Source organism: Phalacrocorax aristotelis, chromosome 5 (assembly GCF_949628215.1).
Source record: "Phalacrocorax aristotelis chromosome 5, bGulAri2.1, whole genome shotgun sequence".
NCBI lineage: Eukaryota > Metazoa > Chordata > Aves > Suliformes > Phalacrocoracidae > Phalacrocorax > Phalacrocorax aristotelis.
Window position 1 is genome coordinate 5095575 of NC_134280.1, and position 21514 is coordinate 5117088.

A 21514-nucleotide genomic window follows, 5' to 3' on the forward strand; every position below is an offset into this window, starting at 1 on the left:
AATTATATCATTGCAACAATATACACCCGCTGAATTTGACTCCACTTGAAGAGATGAGAGCTCTTAAGTTGCTACGTTGAAAACAATTTAATTGAACCTGGCTAATTAGAACATAACAAGTAGTTAAAAATTATGCAATGCTTTAAAAATCTTTTAATTAATTTGAAATTCTGATGGCAAATTAGTAAATGCATGTCAGTAACTTCCCGTGCTTGACTCAATACATCATAGAAAGAAAATAAGATATATTTTGTCAATAGGGACACTTTGAGAAAACATACACAAGTAGAAAATAATAATGTAGAGTAAGGAATAATTAATTAATTCAAGCTTCAAGATAAGATCACTGTGTCCTGCTGACCCTACATGTTAATCAGTTGATTGATTAATTGCTACAATCATAATAATTATAGGGTGTAAATCTAAATACATTTAATGATAGTTTACACTTAGAATAAAAATGTCTTTTATGTCTGCTTATCTTCATCATTTCTTGAAGCCTAGTCATATTTTTTGTTTGCCATAAATAAACCTGAAACATTTTTAGATGTTATCTTTGTGATGAGGTAGGTTTATACTTTGTTCATCTGAACAGCAATGGGTTTTTCTGTGGCCTCCACCTCCTGTCTAATGAAAAATATGTTCCTAGATGAGAAACAATTGATTATGTGCAGTAACCAATACAGCTTCATCAAAAGCTTATCCTTAAAACAAAAGGCAAGGGGACATACCAATAAGGCTATTGTTTAGTTATAGACTGTCTTTATCCAGAAGGGTTTTACATATTGAATGCTTCTTCCACCACATAAGCTCAGTCTGAAGTGAAATGGTAAAGCAGATCAGCCGCACAGAAAAATATTAAAGAAAACAATCCAAAGAAAACTAAGAGCCCTTCTGCTAATTTCTGATTTATAGTCAATACAGACGATCTTGACATCTACATCATCTTTGAATTTGTGCTGTTTCTCATTAAGCCTAATCATGCTTTATGGCTGCACTAAGAGAAAGGTATGTGTCCTTGTATCTCAACTGGCAGAGCTAAAATCCTGTTTTCTACTAAAAAGTACACGAAAAGAAGAGACAAGGGTTGTTTAGTTAGATCTGTTGAACACCATTGTTAAAACACACTATTAAAGATTAGGTCTTAAGTACCTGAGGGCTCACGAGGTCACTAAAGGGGTGTTTCAGTAGGTGTGACACACAGAAGTTGTAGTTGTTTGCACTCACGTGTCCCATGGACAAAAGTTCCTCTTTCTATCATTGTCATTTCATTCTTACCATTGCAAAATATTAGGAAGTCTTAAATAAGCAAGTGCCTTAAATTTTTTAAAAGGCAAGTATGTGTTTCAGTTAAAATACAGACCTTAACACCAGATTTCATGACCATTTTCAATTGTGCAGTTCTAGAGATTTTGGATTCTTCATTTGTAGAGTTGGTACCCATATACTGCTTTGCAACTCTCATTTTGCAGCGATATTTGTTAAATAAATAATGCTAGGTTAGGAATTAGAGTATAAATATTTTAAGGAGCCACTAAAGCATTTTCAGAAAAAAAAACCTAACAAAGCAAATTCCAACTGAATGAACTTTTACAGCCTTCAAAGGGTTACCTGACCTTCTACTTTTGCAGCTTGCTTGACTCAAAGTTACAGCAATGGAGGAGATAACAGTGAAACTGTACTATAAAAATAAATTACTATCATGAATATTAAGCAACAAGGATATAATAAACATGACTGCTTACATGATTCTGATTTATTGATACTGATTTGCTAGTAAATTATCACACAAAGTACTCATTTTAGTTGTTCAGGAACATGTGCAAGATAAAGCTTGGTGGACACTTCCCAAAGACCTTGACATCTGTCACTGAATTCATACTTTGGGATGCTTGGTGCCTCTTTTTCTGGTATGTGATACAGTGGTGCATTTACTTTTCTTTTCCACAGAATTTTTTGTTTGGTTGGTTTTTTGTTTAAATTTTGGCTGCCTGGCTTCCTTCAACTCTGTTTTTTCGCCGTGCACAGTTTTTAAAACTACTATCATGGAGGTTTAGCTCTGACACAGTGGAACAAATCCAGCTGCAAAATCTCCTAAAGGCTGTTCATGCTTGTTCTGTTAAATAGTGCTCACTTTGAGTCAAGAGGTTTCATTACTATATTTATGAACCTCTTGGCACCAGGAGTTGGGATTTCCCAGTGCTAAGCATTAATGCATTTTGCATTACTCTTTAGCATCAGGAACTCTAGTTCACTGGTGCTGAGGGGTTAAAGACGGTAAAAAACCAGATCTTTATTTCTAGATAGAAATCTTTAGTGCATGTGTGCACGCTTGGTCTGCGTGTGCGGGGGGGTAGTCTGAGCAACTATCAGATAGCAGAGGTAGAAAGCAGGCTACCACAGTCACTAACGACCAGGAATTGCAGGTTTTAAGGGATCTCAGCATTAACAGCCTGCTGCCTATATTCTGCATCAGATATTTGTTACCCAAATTGATGGAACGTATCGTATCTGAAAATAGGATTATTCTTCTTTAAATTTAAAGCCTGCTTTGTGCTTATGTGGCTTATATCACTTCATGACATGGTGTGTTATGTCAAACCTAAGATTATTTTTGGAGATTTCTGAGACAGAATCTACTTCATTTTGCCTGTCATCAGCCTAAAGCATGTGCCAAAAGACCCCTTTTTTGAGGCAGTGATTCACAAATACCATCTGAACTAAAGGACAGCTACCGCTTCAAAGCAAAAACACATATCTTGGATCAAATTCTACTAACATCTCCTAAAGTGGTTACTCTCAACAGAGTTTTGATACTTCTCTCCAGAGGATTTATAACCACACAGTGGGCTATTTTTTTTTTTTAAATGCTAATACACTTAAGCTTGAAGCAGGAATGTAGCTTCATCAGGTGCCGTGATCTGTGGTGTAAAGAAAAACAAGCAACGACCTCAGCTGCAGAGCGTAGGTTAGTTCTGGCTGCATGTGAACATACAGATGCAAATCAAACTTGAGCCAAGGAAAAGGCTATTCTAGAAGTGGCACTTGACAGCCCAGGGCTGGAGCTGCAGAAGCGTATATAAGCCTGCCTGCCAGGCAACCCTTCCTGCTTCTCCAGTTTTGCTTTTGTTTGAAAAGGAAAAGAGAAGAAGAAGAATAAAAGTAAAAGAAAAGGGAAAGAGAAAGGAAAAAAGGGGGGGGGGGGGGGGGGGAGGAAGAAAAAAAGAGGTAGAAAAAGAAAAAAGAAGAGAAAAAGAAGGGAAAAAAGAAGAAAAAAGGAAAGAAAGAGGTTGTTGCCACTGTGCACACTTCATTTGGCCTCTTTATGGGTAGGCACCCCATGTAGGTACCCGGGTAATTTCCTCCCTGTCCCTCTTTACCTTCAATATCACCTGTAAGAGTGTGGGGAGAAGATATACTATGCAATTTAGCTTGGCTTTTAGTCCTGGTCACTGCTCACCTCATGCTTTCTCTATATGTGCAGCTATTGCCCTTTCCGTGACACTGTAGCAGTGCCAGCTCAGAAAATATTCCCCTTGTTCGCCAGGGCTCTCCTGATAATGAGTTACAAACACCAGGTATTTTGTACGAGCTTAAGCAGATCTCCAGCTCTCAGTTACATTTCAGGTTTCTAAAACCTCCGAGTCCCACCTTCCTGGTTGCTTTAGGTCTTACTTTTTGTATGAGCGATAGTTTGATTTTCTAACCATCTAAGCAAACCTAGGTGAAGAGGTTTTGCGCCTGGCTTGCAATTTTTTTCTTCCCCAGTGCAACACTACCGCTCAAAAGTGTTTAACAGTGAATGAGTCAGACCATGAGCTGTCGGTGAATTAGATTGTGTTCCTGATCTTAGCGAGATTATCTGTGTGATATATTACCTTCCCAGGCAATTAAAGCATTAGTGCTTTGGCCAAAATGTAACAATAGTCAAACGGGTTAACAGCCTAATGAATTTTATATAGAAGGGAGTCAAAGGGAGCAGTTTGACTCTCCGGGAAGCAAGACAAACTGTATTTTATTTTAAAATCGTGGGCATTTCAAATTCGGTACCTGTACTACAAGCACAAGGCAGCAGATTGCAGAAATATTTCTGCACCCGAGGAAGCATTCTTAAAAGTAAAAGTTGCGTTTGATGAGTTTCTTGTGCAATAGGTTGCCTCGGGGCTGCACACTCCCTGATACCCGTTTCGGAGAAGGATGTGCAGCACTACTCATTGCTTCTGTTCCCACACTATTTCTTACTTTACTTGACTTCTCTTTTTAGCTGTTATCTGGTACAGCTGGTGTAGTACAGCTGCTAAAAATGCTGCTCTGCCACCACATTACCCAGCTTTCCAGCACTACTTTTTCACAATTGGTGTCCCTCAAGAGGCATTATAAATCCTATTAACTTTGAACCCTGGCCCAGTCTTGGTAAGAGCACAAGCCTACCCTCACATTTAGATATCATTACTTTTCCAGAGTATTTCTTTTTGCAATCGTACTTCCCGTGGCAGACCCAGATCTGCTCAAAATGTTGATGTCGGGAAGCCAGGCCTGTGTCAAGCGATGCCACAAGGTGATGCTTTCAGGGAAGGAGACCTTCGACTTCCAACCTGGCAAATCTGTGCCTGATTTCAACCTGTGAAATCTCTGAACTTTTCTCTGAAATTCTGTGAAATTCACTGAGTATTCTGCAGATAGTGCTATTGTTGTTATTCTAGTCCTGTTGTTGTGTTTTATCATGCCTTTTAGCAATACGGCATTTTACTTTTCCAACCCCTTATGTGTGCTGTTATGGTAAACTCTGAGGATATTTTTCTAACCATTCATTACTTCTTTCTATGTCTGCCTACTTTGTGGAATTTTTAGAACATTTAATTTCTTGTTTACTTCTCCATGCTGTTTTCAGACCATTTCTAGAACATTTCCAGAAAAAAAAAAATGAGGTGTTGTAACAACTTTCTGACCAATTACTGCTCTCAGGTGACAAAGGTGCAGCTAAAGCAGGGTTCATATCACTTAATTTTACTTCTACCAGATTCTTACCCAAAGGTTTGTCACAGTCATAAATGTAAAGGCTAAAGTTATGCATTTCTTCTAGCTCATTTAATGCATTGCTATAAGGAACATCGTCTGAAGTTACAAAGAGCCTTCCCTGACGCCATGGTGCTATGTACAATTTTCATCATTATAAAAGAATATTTTATAAAACTGCAAGGTAATGGTCCATATTAAGGCACGTTTTATGGCTGGTTTTACCTGCCAGAACTCGAGGACCCACAAAGTTGCACTCTTTGGTGGAGAAATTTCCAAATTAAGAGTCTGATGTCAGGAGCGTTTGGGCAGTGTGGTCGGAGCATGCTGGTGCTAGAGATCCGTGAGGATCTGTAGGACTGGTATACGTGAACACAGCTTAAATTTACCAGGGGCCAAAGCTGCTTGAAGTATTTAGGATGCATAAAAGTACTCCGCAAAGTTAGTGCCTACTCTGAATACTACACCTGTAGTAGTCCAGGTCTTGACATATTTACGTGGCGAGGACCAGAGGACAAATCAGTTGTCATCTTTTGCCACCAAGACATTATCATGACTATTCTTTGCTTGTTCAGATTGCTCTTACTTGGAGAAGGTAATAACTTCTAGGAAGTAAGCTGTATGGAGAGAGGAAGACAGCACAGCACTGGAGGTGACGACTTTCATCACCCCCTTCTCTTAGTCTTGAAGGTTCTCCTTTTCCCTCCCTTCCTGGTCTCCCCTTCCCACTTCCCCCCTCCCCATATCTTCCATTTTTGCACCTCTGAAATGGTGCAACTGAGGCATTATAGACTGCCTCTCCTCCTGTTATTACTTTCCCCAAGTGGAAGCTTCACTCACAAGCCCGATGAAACATTTTTCCCCTCAAATCTAGAGTGCCAATTCTCACTTTGTCAAGAGCTCCAGATAACCTTCATGAGAAGTTCCTCTCCCTCTGCCTCCCGCAAACACCCCAGGTTACAGAGATCTTGTCACAGTCACTAAATAGCTCCTTTTTCATCCTTTTCTGCAGTGTCGTTGCTTGGATTTCTCAGCTTCTCTTTGTTTTCGCTTTCACCATTCTCTCCCGCTCGATTTTCTCTAAGAGTTTCTCTTGCGCTAACCCACATATGAACTCTCAAGTTGGCTTGCTTCTTGCTTCTGCCCTTTCTTTCCCCTACGAAGGATTGTCTTAACCACAGATTAAATTTAAATTACACAAATACGCTATTTTCCGTGCCCAAAACGTAAGTAGAAGAAGAGCAAACTGAAACCCATGTCTTTTTCCATTTGCATGTTTTTGAATCCGTATTCTGTCAACTGGCAGTCGGTGTAAAGCTAACAGAGAGTTACTGGAGCCTCAGCGATTAGTCTGGCTATCAGTTACAAATATAAACAACTTTTTTTTGCAAATTGAAGTGAGGCACTCTGCTTCCCAGATGACATTTCCACCAAGCTTCCAATGACTCGTCCAGCTGCCCATAAACATTAATGCTCTCAGCACTTGTGTCCCATGGCAGGTAAGAGCCCCCCCAAAAAAACTTTTAGCCTTGTTAGTGCTTGTACAATTGAGGACAAGCCACAGTTTTGACATAATTCTGTCTAGGAAGTGCTATTTGCAAGTCCAGGTTTCAAAGCAGTATTCTGGACCTACCACGTAAAGCAAAGTTCTTGAAAAAGGTTCTCACTGAGCAGATTACTGCAGATTTGTATCCAATAATTTATTGTGTATGCATTAAACCATTCATATCACAAACACCTGTGCAAGCCAGTTGGCCTAGTCAATTCTTGTTTAACATTTAATTATGAATATAATTAGCATGAGTTAAGAGACAGGCCAGGCATCCGCAGTAAAATTTCCACTATGCTAAAAAATTATAACTATAATAACAAAAAAGACTAAGCTGGAGGAGAATATGTCCCTCCTGAGCAAACTTTCGCATGACAGCAAAATCCAAGTACAAATTCTTTTAAAACTTTTTCATTTCCTTTGATGATATTTATAAGACCAAATTATACAGTTTTTCTGTTCCTTTAATACTAAGGCAATTTTCTTCACTGGTGTAATCCTTTCAGTGAGGTTCCTTAGATTCCTCTCTTTTCCTCAAAAGGTAAATTAACTTCTTTGATGATGCCACTGGAACACTGAGTTAGGCAAAGTTCATGGGGGAAAAAAACTAGTTAAAATATTATTTCAGTGCACATCTGAGTTTTATTAAGTGCTCTTTGTAGCCCAACAGAATTGGGTGCTAACAGAAGAGGAGGATTAGTAAATGTCACAATATATCTTGTTTTAAAGGCAGGTGCTCATGTTTAGAAATAAGAAAAAAAGCAAAGTCAGTCTAGAATCAGGCTCCCTATGGGCAGGTGCTACCTGGGCTTCCATCACAGAGCTAAACCTGCATGTGTAGATTTTCTTTTCATTTCCAATCCAACAACTTAGCTAAAACTTCCTAAGTGGGGAAAAAAAAAAAGGAAGAAATGTTTTACCCACTAATTTTCTTTGCAATGCCCTTTATTTCTGAACATGTTTGGCTATTCTCTACCTCAAAAGAAAAAATGTCTATTCATAGACATACCCTCCAATTTTATTTTATTTTTTTTCCTAAACCAGTTGCTTCCAGACCTGGAAAGATCTATTTAAAAATGCTGTTGAGCACAAACAGTTTGCAACTGTGAAGGAAAGGTCATTGAAAGAGAACTAGGAGGTTACTGGGGCATAGTGTTCCTTGACACCTCCTGGGATCAAAAAGCCTGGAGTGAAGCTCTTTAGTTACCAGTTTGCTGCGATCACAAATATGATAGCCTCCATTTACATCTTCAGCCGAGGTATGCTTTCTTACTGCCTTGAGTCTGAGTGGAGACTGTGATAGAATATGGTAGCTATAATGGTTGGAAACGTTACAGCTAAATACATTTGTAGCCAGTTTATACACCCCTCTTGTGGAATGGAGTCCTTTGGTTTAAACTGCACTTTCTCATCTGTTGTTTTTACTTATTGGTTTCATTCAGGATGATCCTATACAATTTTTGCCTGTATTTTTTTAACACCTGTAAATTAGAAGCCTTCTCTTCCAGCCTCTCCGTGTCCTATATATCTTAGCTTCTGTGAAGGTTTTTTCTTTCTGTTCCAATATCAGTTAATCATTCTTCAATCAGAATTTCATACAACTTTCCAGATAAGGTTTCAAAAAGCTTTTAAAAATGGATTCAGTAGTTCTCAATCTCTACTGAAAATACCTAGTACCACTTTCTGAATAAGCTGTTATGGTCGTTGTTAGTGTTATTGTGCTTGGGAGAATACATTTGTCTACAGGTATGCCATACACATATTCATGTATTTATATGGATGGATATCCCTGAGATCATGATACCCACAAAATCATTCCTTTTTTTAAGAAGTTTTATAAAGAGTTACACCTCAACTTCTTGTTTCTACACATTTTTTTGTTCTGTTCCCATTTAGTTTGTGAATTTCTACTGCCTTCTGATACTTAGATTTGGCCAAAAATATATTAATTATGATTTATTATGTGAGATATATTGTGGTGACCTTGGATTTGTTTATAAATCACCATGTTCACATTAAATTGAGGCTTTCTGATGCCATGCCAAGCCCCAAAACTTCCTTGGACAAGTAAATGGAGGATAGGAAAACGATTTCAATAGGAGGCTCGCCAACTGTGAATCTGAAGGCAGTTTGATTAGGACTCGAAGCCCACAGATTGAGATTATGACAGAAATTTGCATAATGCCAGGGACTGATAAGATTTGGTTTCTCAGGAACCTATTACGTGATGATGTTAAGAGACTGTCATGGATTTCTTACAGTGCAATATGCTGACTTGTCTTTCCAAGACGAGTTGGCCTTGAGCCTTGTTCTTTGTAAGCCTCGAGTGAGGTTTCTTTAGATGTCTTTTGAAAATCTCTTTAGACATCTTTTGTAACTTTCCACCAAGATGATACAAGGATGTTATGACTGTCAGAATAAATGAATGTATTTACTTCCTTTCTGTTTCCCAGCTACTATTTCCATAACACTGCATAGTAGTTCAGAGCAGGCCCTTGCTACACTATGCTTTCAACCAATGCATCTCTGTGCTTCGATCATGATTATGTATTGATGAGTAGATTTGTTTATTGCCTCCTGACACAGTTTTTGCCTGATTTTGGTGCAGACAGCTTCTGTGCAAACTCCTTAAATGTTGCATTATTCAGTGCAAACTTTGCTATGGCCTGGTGAAGACCGAAGCGTGCTCATTGCCCAGATAGATGTGAGTTTCTGCAACACACTGTATTGAACCACACAGGCAGTGGGTTCTTGGGGGACCTTTCTGAAGCAAGACTAGAGCCCAAGCTCAGAGAAAACCTTTTTACTGATGCCAGCCATCCTGGAGGTGAAGACAACTGACCAACCTGGAAAGGACTGACAACTACAGATAGCGCTGCTGGCTTTTGTGGGTTTTAAAAAACTCTATCATTCTCATGAAAGAAGAGTTTATTGCTTTGCGATGTTATCATCGTAGATTTTGTCAGAGAAGACCAGTAAAGACCAGTATCTCATACCAGCGAAACTGTAGTAAATTTTATATCTAACATCTTGCAATAACCAAAAAAGTTACAAAACTCCACCATGTGTAAGATGTTAAATAGCCATCTTCGGTTTCCATATAGTAGGGTAACACATAACATTATAGGATTGATAGGAACGACATTGTGAATTCTGCTTAGCATGCACCAGGAGACACTAATTGATATATCGAAAGGATATGTGTGAAATCAGTTGGAAAAAGTGTTAATGGTCTATCAGAGCAATCAAAAAAAAAAAAAAAAAAAAAAAAGGAATCCAGATCTTGAAAAAAACAGAAATTATATGAGTATCTAATGTGGACCTTAGGTAGTGTCTAGGCACTTACATTCACCATTATAATTCTGAAAAAAACTTATTCAGCTACCATCTATCCCTGCAGGTGCATAAGCTAATTAGGTGCTATGATTGTGGCCTCCAAAGGACTTCAGGTGCCTGTGGCTCTCCTTCTCCCCATGCAGGGAAATGCTTGCTTTTCTGCGGGAGCTGAAAGGCTTGAGCTCCAGAGATGGGGGGTTACTTTGCCTAAGCGTCTGGGCGGCTTGGTCCTGTGGGGGATTGCCAGGACCTAAGCCACGTATGCTAACTAGATCTGGTGCCCTACAGATGCTGCACCTTCCCCAGGGACTCAGTGGCCGTTGTGATCCCATGTTTTCGGTTCCTCACACTGAGGCCTGAGATCTCTCATGTTAGGTTGCGGATTCCACCTGAAAGCCTACAAGTCAGACTTTGCAACACTATATTTTTATTAATCTCATTCCTGTGTTTATCTGCCTTAAGTGGGAAGACCACAGGAGTAACAGACACGTTCATTCAGAAAACTGTCTGCAGAAGAATCATAATTCTGGCAAAATAATTTCTATTTAGAGTATATACATATATATACATCCACCTCTGTGTGTGCATTTTAAACAATAAATCACCTATTTATCTACAGTATTTATGTGACACCTATTAAATTCATATTAGAGATAAAAAACTGAAATGAAGGCATAATCACTATAACTCATTGAAAAAAATCTTTCCAGTGTAGTAATCTTTCCAACCTGTTGCAGAGAAAATCAAAGACCTGAACTCAAGCCTTCCAAACCAGAGACAGATGTTGCAGCTTTGGGAGCTGGGTGGAATTTTCCTTTGTGGAATATCAGTGGGGTTTTTTTGTAACTGCAGTTGGACAGATGCACTGTCTATACAGATGCACAGTTTATACAGCTTTCTCCAGCTGAAAAGATCTGGAAGGACTAGCTGGTATTTGAATATTTCCTATGCTGTGGATATCAGCCATCGTTGCACAGAAGACTGTAGTAGACAAATGTCTTTTTTTTTTCCCATGCCTTCTGCCTGAGACCTTTCAAGAAAACTAGCTCAATTAAAATAAAGATTTATAACCAAATAACACCTTTACCTGCTAATATTTCTTAACAGATTTCAGGGGTAGATTTTTTTTGTTTGTTTGTTTCAGTGGCTGAAGGCCTGGCATAAGTTTGTACGGCCATGCGGGTTGAATTCTGTAAATAAGGTGATTAAGTGTTTCAGTTATTGGCACTCTACCACCTTACTCACATGAAGCACAATTTTACTTGCAGACAATCTGTTGAACCACGTCTGTTGATCTTCCAGAAAATCAATAGAACTATTTGTGGTGCTAAGTAATTTAAGTGTGGCTGAACCTGACTTCATAGCAGCATTTGGGCACACTTTGGAAGTGCGTATTTCATCCAAAATACCACAAAATGACTTGCCAGTAATATACTAGGCAAAGTCCTTGGAAAAAAACTGCTTTCCAAATCCTAAGAAACAAAATTAGTATTAGGTCAGAGGTCTTGTGGCCTTCCATTTATCATTTATAAATTCTCTGATATGAGCTATATGGACAGTAATTATCCAGCTTCAGCCTGGCAAGCAGAATTTTGAGATTCTATAATGCTCTGAATTATCTTCTAATATTCTGGTCATATCTAAATTGTTCTAATATTATGACCATATCTGAAGTTATTTATAGGGGAAATTGAAGGTGGGGAGCAAGCACTTTGCCTAAGACACAGCACTGTAAAATTTTGTTCCCATGCACATAATAAAGATGTTAATTAACAGGGCATCATCCAGGAAAAAAATAATATTAAGCTTGCTATGGATTTTTTTTCACATAATCTTTAACATAACAACAGCATAAGGTGTCCATGGCACCTGTTGGGTACTCATTCCTCATGAAACTTCTAGCTAAATGACTAAACCCCCCCAAAAATACTATTGGTAATTTGTTACTACCCACTACAGATAGATTTTTAGACCACTCCATCTTACTTACCACATGCACAGCTCTGACTAAGGGGTGCTCAGTGCCGGGCCAAGGATATAATCATCACGGCAGTGTGGGAACGTGTCCTAATTACCTTTCTCCTAGCAATCATCAGGTTGGTTTATTTCTGGCATTATTAAGCCCTCCTTCTAACTGTACTGCACATCCATGCCCCGCATGCTAACAATTCCCATTTTTGGAGAATGGAGACAAAAGACAGAGATACAGAAGCCTCTTGTTCACAACAACCTGAAGAAGAAGGGAAATTTTCCAGCAGCTCAGTACTGACCAGCCAGACTAGTTAGCACAGAATAGCCGAAGAATCAGCTTCAATGGAAATGATATTGAATAAAAGAGATTTTTTGCTTTGCTTCAGGACTATTAACATACAGAAGAGCTCCAAAAAAAAAAACACTGAAAACACCTAATTGTTGTTTATAACCGTTTTTTAAGTAGAGTTGGTAAGAATACGGATTTGTAGATACTATGGCAGTAAAGGCCAAATAAAGAGAAGATTGATTGGAAATCGTAGATTACTTTAGACAGTTGGATTAGGTAGAAATCACCCCGATGTGCAGTAAAGCAAGCAACAAGAATTAGGGTTTTGAAATAGTGCGAAGCATGTCTTAGAGTGCTAGCATTTTCTTCCTAGGAATAAACTGTCTTAAAATCCCTCTATAAATGACTGTTCATTAGCCTATCAATGTGTATAATGGCTCTCAAAATCATAATAAGAATTAATAATAGTTCAAATAGCAGAAAGGGACATTAATTTCTCACTCATGAATATTAATGCTTTAGTAGACAGTCTCTTCCCGACATGCTTTTAAACTCTTAATTCACAAGTCTATTACCGGTTACCTGTTATTTTTACTATCAAAAACCTCACCATCGGGCCACCAGAGGATTTCAAATCACCTTGACCTGGCCGGTAACAGAGAGGATGAGAGCAGAAGACAGCACGAAGGGTGAGATCATGGCATCCTGATAATGTTCTTCAGAGCACAATAGTGTTTGCCCAGCCAAAGCATACACCAAAGGGTAATGAAAGGTAGCGATAAGGGGCAGGAAGGCTATACTTAGCCCCAGAAGACCAGTATGATGTTGGATTATCACGAAAAGAAAGTGATAATGGCAGAGGATAGGTATTAAACACTCACATGTGGAATAAGATGCATGAGATGCGAATGGCATGCCAGGCTATGCCCTGTGAACCACATCTCCTTAAGGCACCGTATCTCCTCCTTCCCAAGAGGACATAGCAGGCGGATGGAGAACCACCTGAAGGGCATGTTCAAGTGCTGGTGCTTCAATGAGCATCTTATCCCAATACATCACAGAAACTGAAGTTGAACAGTAAGAAACTCTTGGTTTTCCCCTCTTAGCACTGCAGAGACGGTGCAACAGGAACTTAAACTCGAGAGATGATGTTTTCCATCTAGTTTCCATGTGCTTTGAAAGGAGAAGAAAGTGAGCTGCCAAGAGTAAACTTTCAGGTAATGCATTTCTTTACGTTGTGTATTTAACTGTGCTGCGTCTCTAAATAACCGAGAAGGGAAGGATCTTGTGAGATGTATTTAACCTCATTATATCTGATGCTGGGTCTTGAAAAGCTTTAGTTGAGCTAAAGACTCTTATGAATATAAAATCAAAGTGAGCTGTACATTAAGGATTTCATATTCCCTGACAGCTGCGCATGTGCACACACAGCTCTCATTAACAGTAATGGCAAATATGCATGCCCATCATTCAGAAAACAGAGCTCTAAGTACTTTACTGGCTTTGGTTTTTTCCTAGTGATTTTTCTCTATTGGACCTTTAATTAATCTCCTACTAGGCTTTTTCCCCTTTAAGCTATCCCTCTCCCCACCCCCTTGCCTTTCCAATGGGAGTAAACCCCCAAATCACACTGTTTTTCAGTCAAGTTTTTCCAAGCCGATACAGTTTTACAAAATGCACCTGCATATATTAAACACAGAGAGGGTTTGCAGCACACAGACCACAGAGACATGTAACAGAATAAACGCCTTGGACTTTGAAAACACTTTTGATGCCTGCCAACTTTAAAAAAAAATAAATAAAGCAAAGGTAAATATGAAAATGAGAACATGAATGTTTCTGCATTCTTTCTGTGATCACGGCAAGGCAAGAGTCTGCAACCTTGTGGAACAACACACATGCATTTCATTCTGATTAACATAAAGACAGCCCCTTCTAACATGATTCACAATTATTAGTCTCTCTCTTGTGTTTGGGGATATATGGATTATCAGCCTAGCATATTTTGAATACATACACATTTTAATTCCTTTCCTAAACCATTTTAGGCACTACAGTTAAATTGCATATACAAAATTTATAGATCAATAATTTGATGGGTTTTTTCTCCAGTTAAATAACTAAATACTGGAGGAGATAAAAGGCAGTCAAAAACAATAAAAAGACAGGATCACGGGTAATGGAAGGTACGTCAGATTTGAGATGCCTCTGTTCTTCTATTTTTAAGTTTATTATTGTTTTTATATAACAAGCTATTTCACTAGCTTCTACTGTATCTGATGTACTTACTTATCGCCTCCACAAACTGTTCAAAGAAGCAGTATGGGAACAGCGGCTCAGGCAGCTCTCTGAAAAACATCTTGAGTGCTCCGGTGACAACGTGGATGTCCTCCCACTGGCTGTCGTCCAAATTCAGCTTCTCTTCTGGGAAAACACGAGGAGAAATGGAACAACTGGTTTTAATGAAACAATTACAAGACACTAATTATTATGTTAATGTTTGCCTACTATCATCAGCAACCGTTAACAGCCTTCTGCACCTAGAGGTTTGGTGCTGTGCATGTTTTTTTTTTCCTTTTTTTTTTTTTTGTAGGAAGAGAACATTTTCAATGGAATACCATCTGTAGGAATGCAGCTAACAAAAAACAAGAGACACAAAGAGACAGTACCATTGACACAGTATGTCAGATACATTTATTCCCATAATGCATCAGTATGAAAATTAGCATCACAGCTCAACATGATTCAAAGCTATTTGGTTTTGAGGCCGAGGGGCTAAGAGTTGCCAACGATGGCCGGCTCAAGGGACCGGCCTAAAGGCCTTGCTGAGCCAACAGGAGACATATGCTAAACATGGCAATAGAAAATGAGTTATTGCTTTACATGTGTTAGCCTTGCTATGTACAAGGGAATAATGGGTAACGCTTTTCTCCTTTTTTTGCCTGAATGTAATGTCAGCAAGGAATAGAGTACTGTGAGAGAAAGGATATTAATTCCTTCTTACTGCTTCAAAAATATTTTGTTTGGTTTTCATCTCTGGGAGGAAGATTTGCCCAGCAACAATATTAGACAGACCCCTGTTGGCCTACCTTGGCTATGCAAAGCTGTCAAAAATGATAACACGTTAAAGACGAACCACAAGTGCTTACAAAACTGTTTTGCAAACAAAAAAAATGTTTTCTTTTGAAGCTAGACTGAGCTAAGGAATTTAAATATAAAAGGAACTAAATGTAAAATAGAGTTTCTAATAAAAATAAAACAAGATTGGCTGATTATTCTACTTTTCTTTGGGTTTTTTTTTTTTCTTTAATTTTAGCAGAGTGATACTGTTAGAACGTGATAAACAGTGAGATCATAATCCATATAAAACTCCAGGAAAGTGCAAATCCTTATTAGTCCAAATTAATATGACACACACTTTCTCCAAGTTCTGTTACTCCAGAAATGGAGTTCACTCTTTTTCACATGTGCTATGCTTCTCTTTTTCAGAAAATTTCAGTCTGAATGCAAATTGGGGGCCAACCATGAAAACTACTGAACAAATTTGATTTGAAGCAACATAATACTGAAATGTTTTACTAAACGTCACTAAAATTTCATGTTTAGCAATTCAGCTGGCTTCAAGAGCAGCCTCTTTATTGAACTGTTGTTAAACTAAATGGTAAAATTATTGGAGACACATGGACACCCACAACTCCAGATCCCCGGTACTTTAATGCAATAGTTTTCTCACTATAGAGTTTACTTTTGGACAGAAAATCTTATTCATAATGGAGTCATCTTTCAACTTTTATTTAATAAATGTTATTAAATGCTGTTTAAATTTCTGGATTCAGGAAATGTATACAAATAAAGGAATGGACCCAGTTCCTTAACTTGGGGTAACGTGAGACAAAGCTGGAACAAAGGCAGACTTGTGCATTTCATTTACTTGTCCTGCTTGCTTCTTTGGTTTCAAGCCCCCCTCACCCCCCACCCCCCTTTTTTTTTTTTTTTCCCATTGAATTACCTCAATCATAAAAGTAATGATTTGATCTCAAATGAGTTACCAGAGGGGATCTTCTTTAGACTCTGAGATCATGTTTGATTGATCGTATTTCAACAATTAGCCTTTTATTTTGCCACACACTATTGAACTAGATCGACAGCATCTTAGCAGGCCAGCTTTAAACAGTCAACTGTTAACAATAGCATCAAAAAGAGAGACCTGATGGGGTTTACTGTCACTTTAAAGAACAGGGTGGGTTTTCACATTGTTGAAATCTGTCAGATATTTTGAAATGTCCCTCTCACTATGGTGCCACACCCCCTGCGTGCCCTTATAATAAAATTGGTTTTACTCCTGATTAAATCATTTTCTCCCTACCCACTACCATACTTCTCATAATGGACCTGTGTGCTCTACAGCTGGTGTTCTTCCCATGGTACCAATTCTTACTTTATCTTTTAAGCACTTTGCTGCTAAGATCTCATGCAGAGTGCTTATGTTTTGTTAAGAGCTTCATTCTTAGAGAAATAGCTTAACACATGTTCTAAAAATGTTGTACAACTTATTGCTTAAAACACATTTAGAAAATGTATAAGTACTGTAGCTTTGGCACAGAACTTTAAGTAGAAACCTTAAAAAAAAACAACTTGTTTTTGCCATGCATTTGTCTTAAATGTCTAAAGTGGAATGCTTGACTTCTAAGGCTTTATAGAGACTTATCTTACCAGATTTTTGCACCATTTCCAGCTCTTCAAGGAAACGTGTTAGGAATGTATCATCGTGAAAGCAAAGGGTGTCAATTTTCCCTCTAGCAATAAGAGAGTTTTTAAAAACGTTTGCTAGAAGGAACAAATGCCAAGTCAAAAAAAAAATTAAAAAGAAAATAGAAGTCCATTCAGTGTAAGACTCTCATTTGGTTCCCACTGGTTGGAATCGCTCACATACCATGGCGATAGGGCCATAAACAAACACACACATGCATTTCAGGCTAGGTTTAAGGGAAGGACCTGACTTTTTGGCTTTACTCAGACATATTTTTTATTGGGGTGCTTTGCTTACATAAAGATTAAGTCCCAAATCTGGTATTTAAACTTGACAGTCAAGGACTGCTTTCAGTCAGGGGATATTGTATCTGGGAAGATGCTCAAAATCTCAGAGTCCTAAAAATTTGCTTTAACTTGTCAGTAGTATTTGATTAGTTCAACCATCACTGCCAGTTGATATCATATATCTTAGATACAGACACAAATATGCCCAGAAAATCCCATAAAATTTATGCTAATACTTGGGCTGAAAATATAAAGACCACATTAAGGAAAAAAAAAATAGTGCGGGCACCTGTCAAGGTTATTAGTTAAAAAAATCAATATACAATACAATTGTGAAGGGAATGTGTGTTTTACTATCTTATTATTCTTAGTAAATCAGCCTTTTCAACAATACACATTTGTAATGGCACTCGCAATGTCTGCAGTAGCACCAAACAGGAGTTCATCTTTGGTTTAAGCATACCGTCGTAGGGTTATCCTTATCCAAAAAGGAAGAAAGTAATCTATGGAAAGATCAGCTAATGAAGAAAAAAAAAAAAAAAAGAAAGAAAATGTGAAAAATCAACCAAGGCAGTACAGCAAGCTCAGCTTTGAAAGAAAATGGATGTGGTTCCTCTAACCACATGCCCTCTGCCTGGTGTGTAGACTAGTCTCTGGTCACAAAATGCAGTTGTCTGAGAGCACTGCTTGTTCATTTTTCTTTTAAGATAATGTATACAAGTATTTTCCCAGTTATACTGTCTTTTGCCCATGCTGCCGTTAAATCCCGGAGCACCACGTTCAGAAGTCGTACTTCACTTAGGGTGCTACATCTTCCTGCAAACGGTCTCATGGATGATCCCAAATCACGTGGAAAGCAATTTCCTGCCACCACAGCTAGGAGCAGTCTGCTATGGAGGTTGGCCTCAAAAATATTTTTAAAGACTTTGGTGAGATGTGTTTGATTGTCTCTCATGCTGGAACCCATTTGTTAACATCGCTACCTGTTTCATCCTTCCCCTGCTGCTCGGCAGCATTGGGATGGCAATGCCCTGACGGAGGGCGCTCGGACGTGACAGCTGCCACCTCTGTACTCCCCTATAAACCTCTGACACTCGGGGTCTGACCAGCCCTCAGCTCCGGTGCGTGAAACCTCAGAGCACTGGAGGCTCCATCCCGGTGGCCAGCACATATGCCAAAGGAGATGGCCCCTGGAGAAGGTCCTGCCCAGCACTGTTAACAAACGCGTACAATTTCCCTCGCATCAAAACCTTTGCAGAAGAGCTGGGTGTGCACAATGCATTCCCAGTTGACTGGAAGCTTGGGCAACTTGCTGGATTCATTCCTCCCAAGTGGCAATTTACTAATGAGAGCTGTAAAACAGAGTCCTGTGGTTGAAAGAGGAAAAGAAAATTCCTCTTACACATACTGGGAAAAGACAAACTGTCCAGAGTCATTCCTCCTTTTTCTCAAACTTGAAGACACCTATTTTTTTTTTAAAAAAATTCTTCTTAATTTTTGTGTTCTTCAAAAATAATTTGCTGGTCATTCATGGTCTTTGATAAGAAAAAAAGAAAGAACAGGGTCAAGCAGTTGTTCTTCACTTGCATAAGTCCTCAGCACACGCCCTCACTAAACCCCTTTCTGAGGGCTTTTCTCATGACTGGCAGCACAAATATTAATTCATACACTGAAAGGTATGTGTGTTTGATAGCTGTACTTGCATTTGCAAGACCCTGCTTCTCTGATCACTAGTGCAGACACGCAGCAGCCTTCTTACCCCCCCAGGAACGGTGGGAGCTCACAATTATTGTGAAGTATTGCTATACTGGGACAAACAGCTTCTTTCAAAGTGATCACACTCAATTTAGAGCAGTAATAGAGCACAGAGATGTCGGAGAAAACACAGCAATGGGATGCTGTGAGGTGGTGGAGGTTCTTGTTCATCATATGACAAGGAGCTTGCCCCTTGGCGATGTGGCACATGATGCTTAGCTTCCTCCCCCTCAGTAAATCCTGTCCTGACAGTGCATTTTATATACACACTCCAAAGTGCATGCAATCCCTTGAACTCTGATTAAATAGTACAGCAGAAGTCTCAACTCATGCCAAGAAATACTTTCTTCTTTCAACCAGATTTCTGCAAATTCTCTCCCAGCTACGTAATTCTTCTTCCCGTCTCCCTTGCTAGGTTTGGGAGGTCCACTGTCCTGCCTGCAACTCAGCCCATTGGACTTCACTTCCAAGATTTTTTAAACAAATCAAAGAAAATTTCAGCTAAGCAAATCATTACATTTTGTATACAGTGTATTTCTAAGCAGCTTTTGCTGAATCCATCCGATGTTACCGTTGATGAATTATCAAGGATACAGTCAGCAAAATAAAGCTTGCATACAGTAGTCCTTCTCTGCTAGAGGAACGCGACACACCCTTTTAACAGAAAATTTAAGTCATGATGTTACAACACCTGAACATTTGTTTATTATTCGAGTGCCCATTTCCATGGAGCCCAGGCACGAAATACGGAACAACTTAAGCTAAAAAGCAGAACAGCTCTATGTGCATCCAGAGGACCGTTTATTCCAGTTCTCTTAAATGACAGCTCACTGACCTGGGGGCATTCTGGAACAACCAAGTACTGCTAACTTAAATCTCAATCTACGCCAGAAAAATAAAAGTTTTCTGAACTTGGACACACTGGGTCATATTCATCTTTGCATAATTCCACAGAAGTCCGCAGAGTAAGAGAGGGATGAACTATCTCATTGTTTCTGTGAAAAAGATCCGGTACATTTGAGAAGTTCATAAAATGGTACATCATGAAAGCATGCAGAGTAGTTCAAAGGTTTGGAAAAGTGGTCAGCTAGTGACGCCATTGCGTTGGGGAGATTTCTGTGCTATCGGTTGCTGTTTGAAAGTGGGGACATAAAAATACACAGTGGTACTGCAAGGAGAATCCTTCTGGTGACCAGAAACGGGTATCCTCGCTAGGATATGCTTATACCTCATTCACTGCAAATACCTGCTGCGGGGTTAGGTGGCAGCGATATTGGTTTTGACTTAGCCTGGTCTATCATTGTGATTTGAAGCAATAATTACAGTAATAGGACTATAATTACAAGTAATTTTAAAATTCATGAAATTTAGCTGAATCAACCATTCCGTATGGGAAAAAGAGAAATTTTAAATATAGAATATTTCCCCTCAAAACGCAGCTGAAAGTTCACGAAGAATAAATAGACCGCCTGTCTACAGATTGATAAACATACTTCTGAGACTTGCTTGGAGGTGACTTATTAACGAAGAGTAGGAACAGGCATACCTAGCCTGAGCAACTGAAACGCGCGGGGCCAAATTATTCCTTCCTTCCTTCAGGGTCAAATAAATACTCAGATACCCTCAAGGGTTTAAAGAAAGGGACAAGGAAAGAGCATGGAGGAATTCCCACCCAGCTCACAACCTCCCATGGTGCAGAGGTTTCTCAGCTTCGGAGCACCAGGGTGGCCCAAGCACAAGGATGGGGCTTGGCAGACTTTCTGCAACTCACAGAAATTAAATTGCTACGCTGAGTGAAAATTACATTTGCCTTACGGTGGTGAGATTGTGTCCTCTGCGTAATTCTCTCTACTCAGTAACTTCAGCTTCTTCCTAGTAGTTAAAGCACACTTTATGTTGTTTTCCTTTCTGCTTATTCTTTCCTCTTTACTCTGAACCAGACTAATGACTTTCTCATTTCCCTGTGCCAGCTAATGGATTTTATTCCATTTTCTAGCTGGATGCTAGTATTTCTCTTTCATGTACCCTAGACTGCAGAACACAAACACCCAATACTTGCCTAGATCAGGAACTTACTTTTCATGATACATTTTACTATTCAAAGGCAAAAGTCCATTCTGAATTCTGCTTTCAACTTGAGCTTCCTCGCTTAGTTGTATGTTGTGTATACATATATTAGTCAAGGTAAATAACTCCCTTCCAACTTCAAATCTGTTATTAACATTTTTATTGTGTAATTGCTCTCCAGTAAGCTTCTCTGCAATCTAATTTTAGAGGTTTCTTTCTCTTTTTTTCCATTTACAGTCAGGTCTTTTATCAGAATTGTGTGTATCAGCGTCTACAAATCTACATTTTAAATAAATTGAAGGCTCTCAAGATCTAATAGAGAAAGGAATTGGACAATGACTCTCTGTCCCATTTTCATACTTCAAAAATATGTTCTTATTCCTATCTTTTTAATTGTGCCACTAACTCAGAGTGCTTTAGGATTCTGTCATATAGCTCTTCTGTTCTTCCCCTTCTTGCTGTTTCTAACGCTGCTTCTAGTTCCATTCTTGTCA

The 21514-nt window shown here is 38.9% G+C and overlaps 1 protein-coding gene across 15 annotated transcripts in view; it reads right to left on the minus strand.

Annotated features, from left to right (window-relative positions):
• Positions 1-21514, minus strand: part of ARHGAP15 (Rho GTPase activating protein 15) — a 347486-nt gene that overhangs the window by 46918 nt on the left and 279054 nt on the right. For all 15 annotated transcript variants that reach the window (XM_075092818.1, XM_075092815.1, XM_075092816.1 and 12 more), the window contains one exon: positions 14451-14585. In XM_075092818.1, coding sequence (XP_074948919.1) covers positions 14451-14585 — 135 coding nt within the window. The remainder of the gene's footprint in view (positions 1-14450; positions 14586-21514) is intronic.